Here is a 19,514-nt window from a genome sequence, read left to right on the forward strand (position 1 = left end):
GCAAGACAGATTGTAAGATGCAACTAGGCCTATGGGATGTTTCCAATATCTGTGAATATAAAATCTAGCAGTTACTTCATTCTGTCTTGAGCCCAAAGTGGAACACACAGGTGTCTTGGGAGGCAGAGAATAAAAAGACAGAACAACATGGTAATCTTTCTATTAACACTGCTGGAGGCTAATATTTAGGTAGTGCTCTAGATACAATGTCAATAGGTGCCAAATTGGGTAACATTACCTAGTAGCTGTAGGGCATGTAACCCTCAAAAATAAAGACCCATCTTCAAGTGGAGTCAATATATAGCAACCTCAAAAGAGAGGGGGGGGGGGGGAGAAAGAGTTAGATAATTCAGATCCTTAGAGTAATCCACACACTGAGGTCATGTTCACACAAGTAGTTTCCTCACTTTACAAATCTTTAACACATTTTATCTACTGACGGAGGCCAGATTCATGCATCGCTGTTGTGGTGTGCAGAGCTATGACACATTGAAAAGAAAGAAATGTTCTACCACATGGATGGAAATCACTGCCAGGAAACTAAAGCTCTACCCAGAGTGAGTCTTGGCACGTTTACTCTGCTTCTCTACTCAGATGAGTCTCCAGGGAACACCCAGGCGCTCTGCATTAGCCCTTATGTCATGTCTGAACTAGCCCCAGGTTAAAGCCTTTTGAAAGGCTAGCATGTGTCAAGATATTCATGAATGGCAGGATGGAGACAATGTAAAACGGGTGTGGAACCTCAGGCCCCTGGGCCAAATTGGGCCTGCTTGGGCTCCCAAACTGGCCCTCCAGAGTTGCTCAGATGGCCACGCCCTCTTTCCCCAAACACCAATAATTCAGTAGTTCCCTGGATTTTGTGCAGTTATTTTTCCTATTCTAAAAAAAATCTGAAATGCTTCTCCCCTAGGCTTAGTTACTGGCAGCAAGAGCTTTAAGCTTATGTGCCAGCCTTCAAAAAAAAAAAAAAAAAAAAAAACACGTGATCGGAAACATTCTTCTCTGTACAAAAGTGGGAGGGCAAATAGAATGGTGGAAGAAGAATATCAAGATGAGAGAGACAACTCCATGCCTTGTGGGCTTTTGCTTTTTGTTTGCTGATGTCATAAATTAAAGCAAGATTTTTGTAGCTGTGCAGTGCCACATCTCAGGCAATTAAAGCTATTAAATAGATTCTTGCCTTCACCCTTTGATAGTGTATCTGCAGAATTGGGCTAAGGCACCAAAGGCATTTGGGAAGGGTTACCATCTCTTTTAACATATTTTCTGGCGGGTGTTAACAGCAGCCGTGTTGAATGGTGGCAGATCCTTTAAACTAGCTTTCATTTGTGTTTTTGTGTTTTGTCTGTGCTCATTTCAGTTTTTCTTCTTCCTGACACTTTTCTCAGATCCAGCCCACCATTTGAATTTATGCCATATTCAATTTTGAAAAAGATCTTGGGGTTCACATTCCAGTGGTGGGCAGGGCCAAAAACAAAAAAAGTAGTTCCTAAATACCCCAAATACCAGCATACTGTGGCTTGAAGGTCTTACTGTCAGTAACTTTGGGTGACCAGATGAAAAGCCCTGCCCTTGATTACATCTGGCCAAGAGGGCAGAGCTCCTGCAGGTTTAGCTGTTATGATGAAGAGGGAATTTCACCAGGTGCTGCATGCATATAAATGACACCTGCTGAAATTCTCTTTTCTATGCAACTGTTAAAGATACAGGCACCCTGTCCTCCTTTCCTTATGGTCACCCTAAGTAACAAAGCCTTAGGGCAGTGGTTCTCAACCTTCCTAATGCCACGACCCTTTAATACAGTTCCTCATGTTGTGGTGACCCCCAACCATAAAATTATTTTCGTTCTTCTCTACACGATCCATTGTCATGGGATGGTTTGCTAATGAAAATAATACATAACAATAGCTTTAATAATACAAAAGATGATACATGACATAGTTCAGTCAATACAGTTTCCTAAGACCATCGGAAATATGTGTTTTCCGATGGTCTTAGGCGACCCCTGTGAAAGGGTCATTCGACCCCCAAAGGGGTCTCGACCCACAGGTTGAGAACCGCTGCCTTAGGGGATACATTTCAAACTTTTAGAATGGGGCAAAAAGACTGCACAAAAGCTGGTAAGTCACCAAACAATCAGTGGTTGAGGGAAAGGGGTGGAGCCAGGGGAGGGGTGTGGCCACTTGGGGAACCTCAGAGAGCCCAATTCTATCTTACAGGGGTTGGGTAGAGAGAATCTGCGAATATTTGGGGAATCCCTCTTAGGTGCATCCCAACTAAATTGGGCCTCGTGAGGCTGAGGCTTCGTCAGTCCCTTAAACAGGTATGGGACCCTAACAGTTTGAGAGTTACGCTTTCTGTACCATCTCTTGAGAAAATGTCTGGACTAAAAGTTCCAGATCGTAGAAATGCAAACCCAAGCCGATAAGGCTGCAGTCCCTATGTTCGCTTATTTAGGAGTAAATCCCATTTCAATCCCATTGGAATCAGTAGGATGTGCTTCTGAGTAAACATGGGGGGGGATCTACACGTTGGCGCGAAGGTGCTTCATTTAGGTACGTCTTTTAAAAAGGCGCACGGAAGCGCCTCTTTCTTCACTGTGTGTACTGGAAAACGAGCGTTGGAGCCGTTGGTGGGGGCTGTTCCCCACCCCACCCCACCCCACCCCCGTCCCCTCCAACACTCTCCGTCGCCAAAATCGGATTCTCCCTCCACCCACCCTGCACTCATCTCTCTCCACCTAAAAAGTGGAGCTGGGGGTGGCGGTGTGCATGTGCTAAGCATGGCATTTGTTTAAGTTACTCTGACACAGGAAGGAATAGATGTGGGCAGGGAGATGTGTTTACTCGGAAGTAAGTTCCCCCTGCACACGGCGGGTACATCTCCACTCACTCCCACCCCCACTTCTACAAGGCAGATGCTTTTAGTTCTGCAAAGATACATTACCGTGCTCCTTAAGAGCCGAGCGGCGGCTCCTTCACAAACTATGACGAGCATTGGAGCCGTTGGTGGGGGCTGGGGAGTTGAGGCGGAGTGTTATCCAGTACACACAGTGAAGAAAGAGGAGCTTCCGTACGCCTTTTTAAAAGACGTACCTAAATGAAGCGCCTTCGTGCCAACGTGTAGATCCCCTCATGGACAGGCTAGAACTTTTCAATTGCTCTGAGGAAGTTTGCTAATGATGAGTATGTGAGCCTTTTATTAAGAATGTAAACGTTGCATTTCCCAAGCCAGTGATGTAAAGCCTATGTGGTTAGTTAGAATTTGCGTGAGATTTAATATGGGCTCTCTTCCATGTCCCATCCCCACATTATCAGTGTTCACACGTGAGTACAAAAAAGTTTGAGAGTGAAGACTCGATGACGGGTATGTTTTCTCTTCCAAAGCTAATAGCAGGTTGCAGGGGCTGGATTTGAATTGGGACTATAAAAAACCCTTCACCACACCTCATGGCTCAAATTGAGCTTGTCCCATTCTCCACTTATGGCGGGGGTGGGGGGAGAAGTACTGAAGATGCCTCCATGCATCTCCAAAATAATTCCCAGTTTGGCCCTAAATAAACAATCATAAAAACCCACTGAGGTTTAAATGCATCTATCATCTCAGTAGGTACAAGGGAAAATGTGCAGTTGTTTCCAGTGTGTCCGACACTAAACGGCACTTTCTCTGAGCAGATGTTTGGCCAGCTGGGAAACAGCTGCCCTAGGCTGTACAGGACTAATGGATCTAAATTAACAGTACCTCAAAGCCTTAAGTGGGGAAATGGGAGGAAATCTGATTAATACTACAAATGAACTGAGATATGGAGACTCCCTTTTGTTTTGAACTAGAGCAGCTTATTCATAGGCTGCTGCTTTTATCTAGAGCAGGGCTCTAAAAGCTCTCTGCTTGCAACTAGTTCAGGACTGGCAAGAGCAATTTGTCCCTTCCCTGGCAGCCCACGGCATGGGAAGCAAGACTGAGAGATAGAAAAGGGAGTGGCACAAAGAGTGGCCCGCCCACTTTTGGCTGTGCCCGAGACACCGCTGCTTGGGCCCCTCTCACTGTTGACATGCGGCCCCCAATAGTTTACCCATGAGGGATAGAAAAATGGTTGCCCACTCCAGTATTGAATCCAGTGAAGGTTGGTGGCTCCGATTTCGTTGGGGCTGAGAATCCAATCTGGGTTTCAGTCAGAGCTATTCAGAACTCTAAAGCACCAATCCAAGGTGCTCATCTCCACACACACCCAAATAGGTTCAGCACCTTGGACTGCACCTTTAGAGTTCTGGCTGGTTCTGGCTGAAACCCAGAACGACTTTACAGCCCCACTGAAATCAGAGCCACCAGCCTCCATTGATAGAACACTGATCTCAACATTGTGGTTATGATTTGAAATGGGACCCTCCTGAGCAGTTTTTAGACTTAAAAATGAAACAAAAGCATAGAACTGTCAACTCATTCAGTTGTGTCCTTAGGCTTAATGGACCAAATACATTATTTTTAAAAAAATAAAAATAAAAATTAGTAACACTGTGGATACAGTAGGTTTTTTTGTGTTGCAGAATTAACATTAAAAAACCATTGTATGGAAAGTGGGCAATTTTCTGGACCAGAAAGGTGGGCTATAAATACTGAAATAAAAAAATGCCCTGATACCCACTGGACATTGAAACTGGGCTGCCTCGAGCAACAAAAGGCAGAGTTCGCTCAGTTCAACATACCACATTTTCCACATGATGTCATACCTATGTTAACGTTTTTGCAATATCTAGAGCAGGCATGGGCTACATGCTGCATTGAGCCAAATTTCAAAAGCTCTTTGCATGAGATCCGTTTGGACTTGCGGCAAGAGCAATCAGTCCTTGTCAACCCACTGCATGGGGAGGAAAGAAGCAGCAAGAGGAAATGGGTGGCAGAAGGAGAGAGGAAAGGAAGGGGTGGAAAGAGAAAAAGGAAAGGGGCAATTCACCCACTTTTGGCTCTGGCACTGCCCACCGCTGTCTTCGGCCCCGCTCACAGCCAGAATGAGGCTCAAACGGGAAAGCAGACCTCTTCACCCACCCCTGATCTCGTGGAATTTAAGTAACCGACAGTGCAATCCTATGCATGTCCAGGGAGTTCACTGAGACTTACGCCCAAGAAAGTGTATAGGGGATTGCAATCACCCCCAAACCTCTGTGCCTGCCATTTCCCTTCACGTGGCTTGTTGGTCTCATAGTTATGTGTCTTTATTCCTCTGCCCCTGATATCAGAAGAAAGGCACCCATCCATTCTTGTGACTGGCTGGCTCTCGTTCTAGAAACTCACCAATGCCACAGAGATCAGATCTTGAACTGAAACTTCAAACGAATTCAACCGTGTTCCAAATTTAGTTGTTAATATCTGTTCCTTTCTGAGCAATCAAATCGCACTCCTGCAGTAACTCAGAATCTTTTCCTGCAAGCACTCCACATTTCCTGCTAAGAAATCCCCCACCTCCACCCCAGATGACTCCAAAGAAAAGAATGAATAAGGCAACATGTGCCGGACAAGCATGTAATACCCCCCTTCAGAATGGAAATGTGTTTTGGAACCTTTACATGGAAATGGGGATTGGAAAGGAACCACCATCAGTTGTCTAGCACAGTTTCCTGATCTAAGGGCCAAGAGAGACACATGATGCTGTAGATCGGTGATAGGATCTTCTGACAGTTATTTCTGGGATGGGTGGGGAGGGGGGTTCTAACTTCAACACAGCTGAAACATCTGTTTCAGCCCTACGAGGGGAATCTTCAACCGATACCTTCATCCAGCCTTTTGAGGATTCATGGAAGAATCTTGCCCACTACACAGGATGTTTCATTGTTCAGGATCCAAAGAACTGTGCAACGACTTCTATGGCTTTGAATGGATGTGTCCTGAACAGAAGAAGAGCATGACAAAGCGCTTTTGAAAATAAGGTTTCAGTCTTATATATACTTAACTGTGAGTGAGTGAGCCCTCCATCTGGAAGCACTCTTAGGCCCCGTTCAGACAACATGCTAAACCATGCTGCTTAACCACAAAATGGTTAATGGAATGATTAACCTTAATGCATTCCATTAACCATTTTGTGGTTAAGCAGCATGGTTTAGCATGTTGTCTGAACGGGTCATTAGACTGGGTTTGGACGATCACAGTGGTGAATGAAGCCATCGTGGCTTCTTCCCCCATCCCTGCGCATGCTGCATGCGTGATCGTGATTTGCATAATTCAGCACAGGTTGCCGTGTTTCCCAAACCTGGTGCAGTGCAAAGCGGGATGGCTTCTTACCAATGCCACAACCCATGGCTTGTAATAGGGGTTGTGGTGTGGGTAAGGAGCCACCCTCACCATGTACCATACCAGGTTAAGTGGCACGGCAAGCCCCACCGGTTCACGGGTAATAATTATTTAGATCATGGTCAGAGGCACAACACATGCAGGGGCAAGGAAAGAAGCCACGGTGGCTTTTTTCGATCCAGTGCTCGTCCGAACGCAGCCATTGTCATACTTGGCATAGACCCATTGAAACCAATGGGACTTAAGTTAATCAGTTAAATCCCATTGATTTCAGTGGGGCAATTTGAAGTCTAAGTCGGATCCAACCCTTAGTTGTTGTTGTTTTTTTAAATGCTTTGACTTTACTTTGGCAGTTTGTCACGTCACTCTGGGAGAACCTTTTAGGGCCAAATGGCATGTTACCTTATTCATGCTTTTAAAGAACTGTCCACTTTTAAATGATTCACTTCACTTTTTTTGAAGGAAAAAACCAGTCCTGGAGCTCCAAGCTGGCACATGCTGCGGATCCAGATTGAGGCCTTGCTGTAAATAGTCTCCTCCCTGGCTGCTATTCCTTCCCAACCATGCTATTTGTAGTAAACAGCATCTTCAAGGACAAATAGCAGATAGCACTGGCCAGGGCTAACAGTGCAGGACCCAGAACCTGATCAGGAGCACGTTCTGGATCTGAGCTCATCAGCTGCTTTTTCTTCAAAATAGAAGTGGGAGGTTTAATTTCTTCTTCTTTTAAAGCATGAATATCATACCATAGAGTGTAGCCTTAGAGCGAATTCATACATGCATGGACATGTAGGATTGGAACCAGATTTAGACATACCTGGAGCAGACCCATTGAAACCAATGGACCTTAAATTACTCACAAATAACTTAAGTCACATTGATTTCAGTGGGTGTACTCTCAGTATGTAAAATTGGATCCAATCCACAGTCTTCTGCATACCTACCTGGGAGTAAATTCTATCAAAGTCAGTGAGTAAATATGCATAGGATTGTACTCCACATTCTAGGCTTCTTAGCCATTTCTTTTAAAATCTGGTGGCTTTTCCCCCTCTGGCACAAAAACATAAATTAAAAGATTTCATGGTCAAAAATACTACCTCAGCCTCTCTGCTTGACTACTTAGCCCTCAAATATGTCATGCAGCTATACCAACAATTTATAAATCCTTTGGACTCCAAGAAGCACTGAATCCAGGAGTGAATTTTCTGGGGCTTTAACTATTTCTAGTTTGTCATATAAGTGGCTCCAAAACACATACATTACATCTTAATATGATCCTGAACTGGAGATTCAGGATAGAAAAAAGAAGAAGCACTTCTTCACACAACACCTAATTAAGCAGTGGAACTTGCTTCCACAAGATGTGGCTACCAGCATAGACAACTTAAAAAGGGGATTAGACAAATTCATGGAGGATAAGGCTCAGCGGTGTAGATGTAAATTTGGAGGTGCAGGCACACATCATGAGAGTCCTCCAGGAGAGTCCAAAATTGCAGGCTGATGGATTGATCCATATCAACAAACCAGGATGAGGAGTTTTATGTCCACCACCAGCAGATCTTTTGTAACTTGCCAAATGTGCCCAAGGCCCAAAATGTTGCCTACCCTGATATATAGCTGTTCTATGTCACTAAGTATGCAACATTTAACAAATGTGTTTTGAAAGAGTGTTAAAATATTTCTATAAATATATAAAAATACAAATATGTGTGTATATTTATTTTATTTATATGTGGTTGTATGTGTGTGGGTGTACATACACACACACACACACTAATGTGGAAACGAGACAGAACAAGCTTATGAGTGAACACTTGTAAAAGTGAAATGGACTGTTTCATCCATTCCTAGTCTCTCATCCATGCATTGACAAGACCCAGATCTTATTAGCTAAGTTGCAGGATCATGTGCCTTTACACTAAAGATGGAAAACTATGAGGAACCATTAACCCATTAGTTGGGAGCTAGAACCAGATGTGAGCAGAACCAAAGTCAATAATAGGTAGAGCCAAAAGTAAGATATAAGAATGTGTATACCCCATTCTCTCTCTCTCTCCCTCCCCCAGTGAAGCTAGATTGAACATAGCAGTCAGGAACATGGTTTGAAAATTAGTTACACATTGCTACTAAGTCATCCCATGTGATATTAAGTCGTCCATATGCCCCCACATACACACTTGCATCACCTGATTCTTGATTTATTGATTTATTTATTAAATATATTTCTATCCCACTTACCATATTTAAAAATATCTCTAAGCAGATTTACAAGAAACTGAAATACATTAAGATACGTTATGATATACATTAAAAACAATTAAAGTAATTGTTAAAATGTTTATAGACAACATTATTATAACTGATGCAACACCATAATTCCAAACAAACTGGGCAGCACAGTCATTTGGGGAAGGCCTGAGATAGATAGATGATAGATAGATAGATAGATAGATAGATAGATAGATAGATAGAGGATCTTTCATTGGTGCCTAAAGCAGGCTAGAATTAGCACGCCCAAATACCAGGGGTGAGGTCATTCCATAAAGTTCTAAACTTACTCTACCAGGCAAAATAGGAAACACCCCAAGGTAACTTAATGTTCATTATTAAATAACCAAGAACTCATAAGTTCAATAGGAGTAACACATTTCTTCCTGAATGTGAGACAAGTTTAATAAAGCTAGCAGGCCTAGTAAAAGTAAACAAGGAAAAAATTAGCCATATATTGATGACAGACAGAGGAAAGCACATGTATTGTTTACCTGAAGAGGATGTTCAGTTAAGTCCAGAGTGACTGCCAATGGGAGATTCAAATGCAGCAGTGAACAGCAAAAGAGAGTAAAGCAAACATGATTTGTAGTGGCATCCATTACCCTTTTACAGATGCATATACAAGTGTTCTAGCTAGCCCTGCAAAATTAAGGGGACCTAATTAATCAGAGATGCCAGCTCAGTCTTCTTATAGTCTTAAGGGAAGCTCCCTTGGGGCCATGGCGTTCCAGGAACTGATAGGATACTAAACCTGGTAAGGCCTTCTCCCTTGCCACTTGGCAAATCCTGAGCAGGCTGAACGCACACTGACAGAGGTATCTCACTTATCCGCATTAGATTTTTCGATGTGACTTCTTCCCGACTGCTTGCTGTGGGTGGTTTTAGGGGAAAGTTGGAGATACCCAGTTCTAATACAGTACTTGGTTTAGTGCCATAATCCATCGATCTTTGCACACACATATGCAACATGAGCGCCCATGTGCTTAAGTGGCTAGAATGTTGGGCTTAGGCAGAAGAGAAGCAGGTTCAAATCCCTGCACGGCCCCAAATCTCGCTAGGTGACCTTGAGTCGGTCTCTCTCTCTTTGTGGTCAAGATAAAAAGAGGGGGATGACGTACACTGTTCTAAGCTCCTTGGAGGAAGAGCAGGATTTTAATACATGTAATTAAATAAACAAAAGGTAGAGTAAGTTTAGAACTTCAAAATGTTTGATGAATACTGATGTGAGGTCAAGTTCATTAGGGTAAGGCTGCATAGAGTTTATTCAACTGTTCTTGACCTTTCTCTTCCTCTGTTTGTTTTTAATTGCTCTTTATGAACACGCCTTTATTCAGCAAAGCCTTGCATCTGCTGGTAGATTGTACCCATGCCCTTTTGTGAATACCAACCAGCCTTGGATCCTTGCCTGGTGCCCACTTTTTAAGTAACAGTGGGCTATGTGTGTGGGGCAACCGTGGATACGAATTCTCCTGATTGTTTCCTCTCCTTTCAGATGTATCAGAACAAAATGTCCAAGCCTGCGACCCGTCTTCCTCTGCTTCCCATGCCATGGCTGTGAGCGAGTTCATTATCGTGTGATAAATCAGCCAATAAACTTGCGAGCATTGTGCTGCGGAAGTGTTTGGGCAGCTCCGGTTCCTTAGTGACAGCTGCATGGCACAGAGTGTTGTAATTATCAACTCAAAGATTCAGAGAGAGGAGAAGGAGAACGCACACTTGGGATAAATCACAAGGGTGACGTTTGTCTAGCTCTCGGGCCCAAATCATATTAAAGGGCCAGCTGAACTGTCCTGTGTGCTGACATTCAGGTAGATCCCCATCACTAAGTCACATGACCAAACATCAGGCTAGAACTTGTGGTGAATCCAGTGAGCAGTATTTCTTTTCACCACAAGATCTGCCTTCTGTGGGGCTCCATTGGCCAGGTAAATGTTTGCCATCTACAGCACTTACAGCCCACTGGAGAGTCAACAGCTGAGTGGCAAAATACATGTAGAAGGTTTCATGATTCTGGCTTTTCTAGCTAAAGGATCTCAAGTAGCAGTCACAGTGGAAATCCCATGCTAGAGCATTGGGAAGCTGCTGCTGGTTGACAATAGCAGGCTACACACTGTTTCAAACGTAGACATTTTTGGTAGACATTTTTCCAAATGTACAGCCTCGTGTGGCGCAGAGTGGTAAAGCAGCAGTTTCTGCAGCTGAAACTCTCCCCGCGGCCTGAGTTCGATCCCAGTGGAAGCTGGTTTCAGGCAGCCGGCTCGGGTCGACTCAGCCTTCCACCCTCCCGAGGTCAGTAAAATGAGTACCCAGTTAGCTGGGGAAAGGTAATAACGGCTGGGGAAGGCAACAGCAAATCACTCCGCTATAAGGCCTGCCAAGAAAACGTCAGTGAAAGCTGGGGTCTCTCCAAGAGTCAGGAATGACTCAGTGCTTGCACGAGAGGTTCCTTTCCTTCCTTTTCCAAAAGCACACATTGCGTGTGTGTGTGTGTGTGCAACTTCATCACAAACATCTGAAAAGTATGGATTTTGACATCTAACTGCATAATGGGCAGTATCCAACAGTGTCAGTTTGCAAACTCAAAGAGCAGCTAGTGGAGCTCTACTGAATCTTTCCATTGTACAAGCGGTTGTAAAAGGGGTTGCACAAGACTGGTGCGCAATGGGTTGCCCAAGCATAATGCATAGCTGCTTGCGATGCTGCACAAATGTAACTTTAGTTTGATTCTTCTCTTGCACAAAGTTCAGAACTTAGTTTCTGCTAACATTTACTGCAACATCATTTGCAGTAATGAATGACCTACCTGGATGCTGTCCTCTGGTTCCTGTTCTGGGTGAATTTGGGAAGTTCACACTGAAATGTGAACCAAACAAATTTCTTACCCTTGTCTACAGTCGCCAGTATGTTGGAGTGCATGGAACTACAATTTCAGATTTACTTTTTCCTATATTCAGTCCCTTTTGTTGAGTTTACGAGTGGGATATTGGCAATTTATAGCCCTCTATCCAAGAGTTCAGTGCAGTATAAAGGAAAGTAAATAAACTTTACTTTATTGCTATATCCTTTCCCCCTGTTATATTTATATCATCTCAAGCAATTGTAAAATAGGGACAGATGCTAGGTATAGTTAGTGGCAAACATAGTAGCCAAGCGGTGTGTCTGGTCCAGTATATTAAGCACTACATCTTTTTTATATCTGTTTATTTAACAAAAGGGGAGAGAGAGAGAGAGAGAGAGAGAGAGCGCACATGCAGGGGTGGGAGGGAAATCAACTTCAAAGAAAATGCTGAAGGATCCAAGATTTTAGTCTATCAGCTGCAAGTTCTTTGGCAGACAGTTGCAAAAGCTCTGTTGGCAATACTGCTCCATCTTGTCTTATTTCCCCTCTCCCCTTTTTACCTCAGAGCAAGAGTGTAAATCATTTATGCTAGAATGAAATATCTTCTTTATCCTGGTTGTTGAATGAAACAGACGAAGTAAGTGGCAACATAATTTAAGAGGAGAAAGTGATGGGAACCACAGAGTAGGTTGGATTTAATTAAAAGAGAACGTACTTTATCTTCCTGGTTTATGTGAATTTTCCCCCTCTCCTTCCAGAAATTTTCTTTGCAATGTAATAAAGGGGAGCAGCTGTTCAAGTCATAAAAAACGGAAGTGGCAAGAGATAAACGGTGCCTGTTTTCCTCCTTTTAATTTATTTCTTGAAGCAGCATCTTGTTCAGGATTGTTTTCTGTACAACTCACTCAGCCTTGATGATCAGACATATCCCAGGATAACTGACGACCTTGGTCCTGTTAAACATGAATGCTTTCCCACCCCTCAAAGCCTTTTAAAGCTACTCCATGCACCCTTTTTCATAGTGATTTTAGCACGCCACTTGTTTTTTCCCCCTCTCCAATATTATTAAAATAAGATCGTAAGAAGAAGCTGGCTGGATCAGACCAAGGCCATTTCTACACCTGCCTTTCCCCCCAGGATCGTCCCAGGATCATCCCTGTGCATCCAAATGACACACAGGGGATCCCGGGAGCAGGCAGGGATCATCCCTCCATTTTCCTGGGATAATCCTTAGGTGTAGAAAGGGCCCAAAGGCCTTTCTAGTCTAGCATCCTCTTTCCTACAGTGGCTAACCAGCTGCCTGTGGGAAGCCCATAAGCAGGACATGAGCACAATAGCATCCTGCCAGTGCTGGTATTGAGAGACATGCTGATTCTCATCCTGGAGGTAGCATAGTGGCCATTGATGGCTGTATCTTCTTTGAATTTGTCTAATTCACAGTGTAGGTGCTGCCTTTGAAAATATCTGTTGGCTCCTGCATGCACCAGTGAAGGTAGTGTTTCACACTAGTACCAAGAGGTCTAGTACAATGTTACAGGACCTTAGGCCAAAGTGCCAAATCCAGCCCTCCTGGGTTCCCTTGAAGGCAACATCCCTTTCTGTGGTCCCACCCCCTTCCCCCAACCACAGATAGTTCAGTGCTTTGGCTTTTATTATTATTATTATTATTATTATTATTATTATTATTATTATTATTATTATTTATATAGCACCATCAATGTACATGGTGTTGTAAAGAGTAAAACAGTAAATAGCAAGGCCCTGCCGCATAGGCTTACAATCTAATAAAATCATAGTAAAACAATAAGGAGGGGAAGAGAATGCCAACAGGCACAGGGTAGGGTAAGCAGGCGCAGGGTAGGGTAAAACTAACAGTATAAAGTCCGCACAACATCAAGTTTTAAAAGCTTTAGGAAAAAGAAAAGTTTTTAGTTGAGCTTTAAAAGCTGCGTTTGAACTTGTAGTTCTCAAATGTTCTGGAAGAGCGTTCCAGGCGTTTTGTGCAGTTTCCCTCCCATTCTTAAAGTTTCAAATACCAATAAGAGCTTTAAACTAAAATACACTGGTATTTTATGCTTGGCCATTTTGCTCTTGGCCCCACCCATTACTGGAATGCGCCCCCCCCCCCCAGGGCTTCTCTGAAATGGAATTCAGCCCTTGGGTTGAAAGAAGATCTGCACACATGGTCTAACACAATCCGTACATGTCATTAGACACAGGGCATGTCTACACCAGCCTTTTTTCCTGGGGTCATCCCTAGATCATCCCTGTGCCCCTGAGATCCTGGAGGCAACCAGGGATGACCCCTCCATTTTCACAGGATAGCTGGTTGCCCAGTTATCCCTATTTTCCCCACGGTCCCGGGACCATCCAGGGACTGCAGGAGGTGTGGTGCCCACTCCCGGCTTCTCCTGTTCTCCCTGCAAGTAGTGGGGCTCTTAAAATGGGCATGGAGCTGCGTGGCACAGTCCGTGCCCATCAGGGGTGGGTGGGGGGACATTTCAATGGGTTTTTTTAAAACAAAAACCTTACATGTGGTGGAGCACAATTGTGCTCTGTTTCTGATCCGGGGGCGGGGGGGGGCGGGCAATTGGTCTCACTTCCCTTCCGGGACATCTCGTGGTCATCAAGAAGCTGGGGGAGGATTGCAGAAGCAGGTAAATCCACAATCCTCTCCCTTCCCTCCAGCTATACCCTTAGGAGTAGATATACCCACAGTTTAGTAGCGAGATAAGCTAACTGCCTGGAAGGACTGGGGAAGCTTGCTCTACAGTAATGTCTACTGAGAGGTTGGCCAGGCGTATTTCAGACTCAGCAGGGATATAGGTGACCTTGTGTCCGCCAGATGTTTTGTGCCATAACACCCAGCTAGCATTACCAATGGTCAAGAATTCTGGGAGTTGCAGTCTAAAGCATTTGTTGGGCACCAGGTTACCTACTCATGTGTCAGTGATTCTTTAAATGTAGGATATTCTGTCTCAGACCAAGAGGTTAACCATGATGTCCCATTGAATCTACTCCAGCGCTATGATTCTTCATACTTTACCTGTTTCCCCTCCAACTCTCCTCCAATTACTATGAAACTGGAAGCAGGATTAAAAACCAGTTAAGATCTTCAGCTACTGAAGTGAACGAAGCTTAGTTGGTACATTCCTTTTTTCTGCCCTGGCTCTGTCTTGTCTTTTCCCCATGTTATGCATATATCTATATACCGAGCTATTTCCGTTCACACATGTTTTGCAGAGCAACTTTGGGCTGTCCTTTTTTAAAAAAAAAGATTAACAGATGCCTTTGTTATTACTTGTTTTGCCTGTGAGCAGTATGTGTGGTACATAGGTCTTGGTCTTTAACGGCAGTTCTGTGCTTTCAGCAGCTGAATGGCAGAGCGTCATTCATTTTGTAAGACCTTTTCCACCACTCCATCTCTGTGGGAGGCAGATGCCTTATCAGCCCAATTTTTCAATGCCACAGAACTAATAGAAACACAGGAGCTATTCTAGGACAGGAGTCGTCATGGAGGATGGCCACTTCTGAATTGCCCCCCAAAGAGGAAATATATCACTATTTTATTTATTTGTTTAAAACATTTCTTAGCCGCATTTCAAGGCAGAAGCCCTCCCAAGGTGGCTTACACCCATACATAAAACATTATAAACATTAAAAGCAATAAAATCATAGAGAGTAAAATATCAGTTAAATACAATAAAAGCTAACGGTAAAAACTAACAATAAAAACAACAAGGGCAGTAGCAGCAAAACAGTATTCATTTATGAGATGGCCGTGGTAAAATAAAATGTTTTTAAGGCCTTCTTAAAAGCCTGTAAGGCTGGTGCATGGCAGATCACTACAAAAGGGAACAGTGATTTGCATAAAATGTGAATATGCAAATTTTATGTCTAGATGCAAATTTAGAAATAATAATTTCATAGAATCATAGAATAGTAGAGTCGGGCTTTGTTTCCAGATCCCTGATCATCCTCGTTGCCCTCCTCTGAACCCCCTCCAGCTTGTCTGCATCCTTCTTGAAGTGTGGTGCCTAAAACTGGATGCAACACTCAAGATGAGGCCTAATTTAGATTGAAGTACAGCACATCTCATGATAGTGTGGATGACTATGGTCAGGTGACTTGGGTGCCTGCCTCTCCAGGTGCTCTGTGTTGATGAGCAACAGTCCGTTCACTTCTTCATCTTTAAACTGGAATTGGATAGGAGCACCCTTCAAATAGAGGACTACCCTCTGTAAAAGAGGACAATTGGCCACCCTCTACATGCTGACTTTTTATGGAGATGCACCTTTGTCCTCCCTTCCCAGAAATGCATTGCTAATCCTCGCTTTCACTCATTTTCACAGTTGTCCAGCATATCAAGCGCCACAACATCGTTCTCAAAAGGGAGCTGGGAGAAGGAGCCTTTGGGAAAGTCTTCTTGGCTGAATGTTATAATCTGTGTCCGGAGCAGGACAAGATCTTGGTGGCAGTGAAGGTAAAGGGGATGCATTTCTACTACTGTTAATGTAATGGTTGCAGTATCTTGCTGCATAATTCTTTTCAGTTGTAAATGTTTCCGTAGGATGTAGTCCCACCAACAGGGCATCTTGCAAAGCTTAAAAGAAAGTCTGGAGTAGTGATGGGGCAAAAATCCACCTGGGCCTGCGAGGGCAGTGGTCACCCCCATGTCCGGCCCTCCCGGGCCTCGATAGACATGCCAAAGTTCTGCCCTGACCTGCATGCGCCCTTTGGCCTTTCCCCTGCTGTGTTAATGGTGGCTGCCATTAACTCAGTGGGAGAGACTATGCAATTTCCACAAGGCTGAGAAAATTGCGCATTTTCTCCTTCCACTTGAATGTGATTCTATCCCACCCCCAACCCTGGGGACCTTAAAGGTCCTATTAACAGCAAGTTCTCTAATCCCTTGTCTGGAGATTTCTCACCAAATATGAAGCGTCAGGGCCCCTGTTTACCTGAAAGTCACGGCCTTTGAAATGGGATGTTGTTCTTCACAATGACACATTTTAGTTGTATTTTTTCCAGAGAAAGGTGCTCTGCGCATGATCAGCAGGCTCTCTCTTGCTTCACGTATTCCAAGGCTGAACCCTGGGCCGGATCTACACTACTGCTTTAAAGCACTTTATAACAGTTATAAAGTGCTTTAACTGCTTTAAAGCGCTATAAAACTGTTATAAAGCGCTTTAAAGCAGTAGTGTAGATCCGGCCCTGGTATTGCAAAAACACTCCATGGTTGAGCCTTGGTGTTCAAGTGCACCTTACTTCTGCTTAGTGGTTTCTTGTCACCTCTCAGCTTGCCTATATATTTTATTCATTCATTTACTAAATTGATATAGCTGCTTCAGAACACAATCTCATTGGGCAGCTCACAAAACAAAATGCAACCATTAAAATGAAATATAAAAACATATTCTTCAGTGCCAGTCTTCACCTGGTACTGAAAAAAATGATGCTGGGCAAATGTCTCTATCTCTCTAACGCACGTTGGGTTGTATCCCATGGTGGTCTTCCCCCAGAGGGAGGAACCGCTGGCAGAATAGATCCCACCTCCCCCTTGCTGCCTTTGCCTGACCTCAAATCTGTTCTGGAGAGTTGGGGGACACTCCTGAGCAGATTTGTGGCATGCGTGGCGGGGGGGGGCTGCAGGGAGGAAGAGGGTGGAGAAGTCCCATTGTGTGAGCAGATGCCTACTCACAAAAGGTTTGGATCCAATCCAAATTCTCTGTGATTCATGCACATGCGGAACTTCCTTTCTCTGTTTACTTCACCTTCCTTCAGTGTTACAGCAGTCAGCTTCACCTAAGGCATTTGCTTCTTTAGTTTGGCCCAAACCTAGAGTACCTTACCACTCAGTTCACACATGGTTTGGTTGCATCAGTTATCCATGCTGCCCACCCCCTTGTGCATACATTCTTAATGCAAAAATACCTATAGAAGTAGGCCTTGCTGGCATCATCAACCCTCTGCAAAGAGAAGGGAATGCTTCACACAAGCAGGGCCTGATCAAACAGATTCTTACACAATCCCTTAAAGGATATATAGGGCTGTTCCTACCATTGAGCCAATGACATGAAAAGGTATGTGTGCAAAGCTCCATTCACCCCCTCGATGAACACACAGAAGTCATAGAATAGTAGAGTTGCCTCTTGAATGCCTCTAGCATTGGAGAGCCCAAAACCTTCCTAGGTAATTGGTTCCATTGTCATACTGCTCTAACAGTCAGGAAGTTTTTTCTGATGTCCAGCCGGAATCTGGCTTCCTGTAACTTGAACCCATTATTCCTGACTTTCCTTAGCGGGCGGGCGGGGACATGCACACCGATACAGCATGCATGTCCCCAGACCACTATGGAAAAGTCAGACAGCTGGCTGGCCAGGATGGGAGCGGGAGGCACTACACCTGCCTGCCATCACTGATGGAAAGGGGGAGCCCCCAAAGATATTTGGGTGTGCCTGGGCACACCAGGAACACCCCATCTGCACACCTATGGTGGGTACAATCCCCTTCTCTGTCATCCATATAGTCAATGAATACATTTTGAAGGTATGAGCAACACTACAGTGGCTACGTATGAGATTTGACAGATTTGGAGCTCTGAGTTCTCACTTTGTTGTGAACACTGCACTTATTGCCTTGTTATAGAGATGAAATGTAAGAGTACAAATAGAGCATCATCACATGGGGGAAAATTGCATTTGGTTACAGTTGCTTCTCTACCCGCAAGTTTGTCCCTCATTACTTCCTCTTTTGAAAGAGGAAGTAAGCAACTTGCACGTGACCCATTCAGTGGGCTGTTTTGATCCTGCTGCTTCTCCTGCACACAGCAGGAGATAGCAGCAACTTCCGTCTTTAAAAATACGTCAGACTTACTGGGGTGTTTTCTTGTTGCGCATAGAAGGCTAGAAGGGGTGGGAGGCACATGGGAGGCAGACGATGACGTGAGAGGGACCTGCAAAAATCCGTGAGTGCCCAGTAACAAGCGTGCAATAAAACACTCACGTGATGGAGCTCATAATGTAAGAAGACCTATACACATGCATTCTCTCTCTCTCTCTCTCTCTCTCTCACACACACACACACACACACACACACACACACACACGCACATGCACACACACACACACACACACACATTCAGAGGCTGCAATCCTGTGAATATTTACCCTATTTTAAACCCTATGAGAAAAGTGTCAGGGTTGGGGAGGAATTCATTGGGTTCGCATTTTAATCTCAAATCACAGTTTGATATTTGCACTTTCCCAAATTTTGTGCTGCAGTTTTCCATTTTTTTTAAAAAAATGCACAAAATGTAGTATATTAGGGGAAATTGCTTGCAAGAAATGCACAAAAATGCCTTTATTTGGAGAAATGCACACAAAATTTTGTAGAAACGTTTGTGTGGGCATTTTTATAAAAAATTGCAAATGGATCCTGAAGTGGGGAAAACAAACTTACAGCTGGAAAAATGAGGAAACAAGTGAAACCGAAATTAAGGCATCCATCTAGCCCTAGAATAGTGGGAGACACTTCTGAGTAAACATGTATATGAATGTGCTGTAAATCTAGGGTGTATTTCTCCCTTCCCCACCCCCTGCAGTCCTGAAGAAAGGCTTCAGTTTTCCCAGCTGAAACGTCTGGTTTGTGATTTAATATGTCCATTTCAGAAGGATTTGAGGTAGAGGAGAAGCTGGGGAAGTGGCCCCCGAAGGGAACATCATCGAACTTAATGTTCAAGTACCTCACATTTTCTTTTCATTCATTGGATCTTTGACATGCCTCCTTGCTGTTGCTGGGCAACCCAGAACAGCATTGTGTATGCATGTTAGGAAATAGCTGTTATTGTGCCCTGTGGGAAGACTAAAACTCTAAATACAGTGCTGGGGTGGGGCAGAGGAAGGATGGCAAATCATCTTGCATCAATACATAACTTCAGAAGGAAAGCTTATGAAAAATCTGATTTTATATATAAAAAGGAGAGAGAGAGAGAGAAAAAGAGGGGGGAGGGAGAGAGAGAGAGAGAGAGGGAGGGAGGGAGGGAGAGACAGAGAGGAAGACCTGCATGACCTGTTTGGGAAAAAAGTTGACTTAGGTTTATTTTTACTTTCAGTTTGTTTGA

At 44.0% G+C, this 19,514-nt stretch overlaps 1 protein-coding gene across 3 annotated transcripts in view; it reads left to right on the forward strand.

The window, feature by feature from the left end:
- NTRK2 (neurotrophic receptor tyrosine kinase 2) overlaps positions 1 to 19,514 on the forward strand; it is a 187,552-nt gene that overhangs the window by 135,213 nt on the left and 32,825 nt on the right. For all 3 annotated transcript variants that reach the window (XM_063129407.1, XM_063129406.1, XM_063129405.1), the window contains exon 13: positions 15,745 to 15,875. In XM_063129407.1, coding sequence (XP_062985477.1) covers positions 15,745 to 15,875 — 131 coding nt within the window. The remainder of the gene's footprint in view (positions 1 to 15,744; positions 15,876 to 19,514) is intronic.

The sequence above is a fragment of the Elgaria multicarinata genome, chromosome 6, assembly GCF_023053635.1.
Source record: "Elgaria multicarinata webbii isolate HBS135686 ecotype San Diego chromosome 6, rElgMul1.1.pri, whole genome shotgun sequence".
NCBI classification, from domain to species: Eukaryota; Metazoa; Chordata; class Lepidosauria; order Squamata; family Anguidae; genus Elgaria; species Elgaria multicarinata.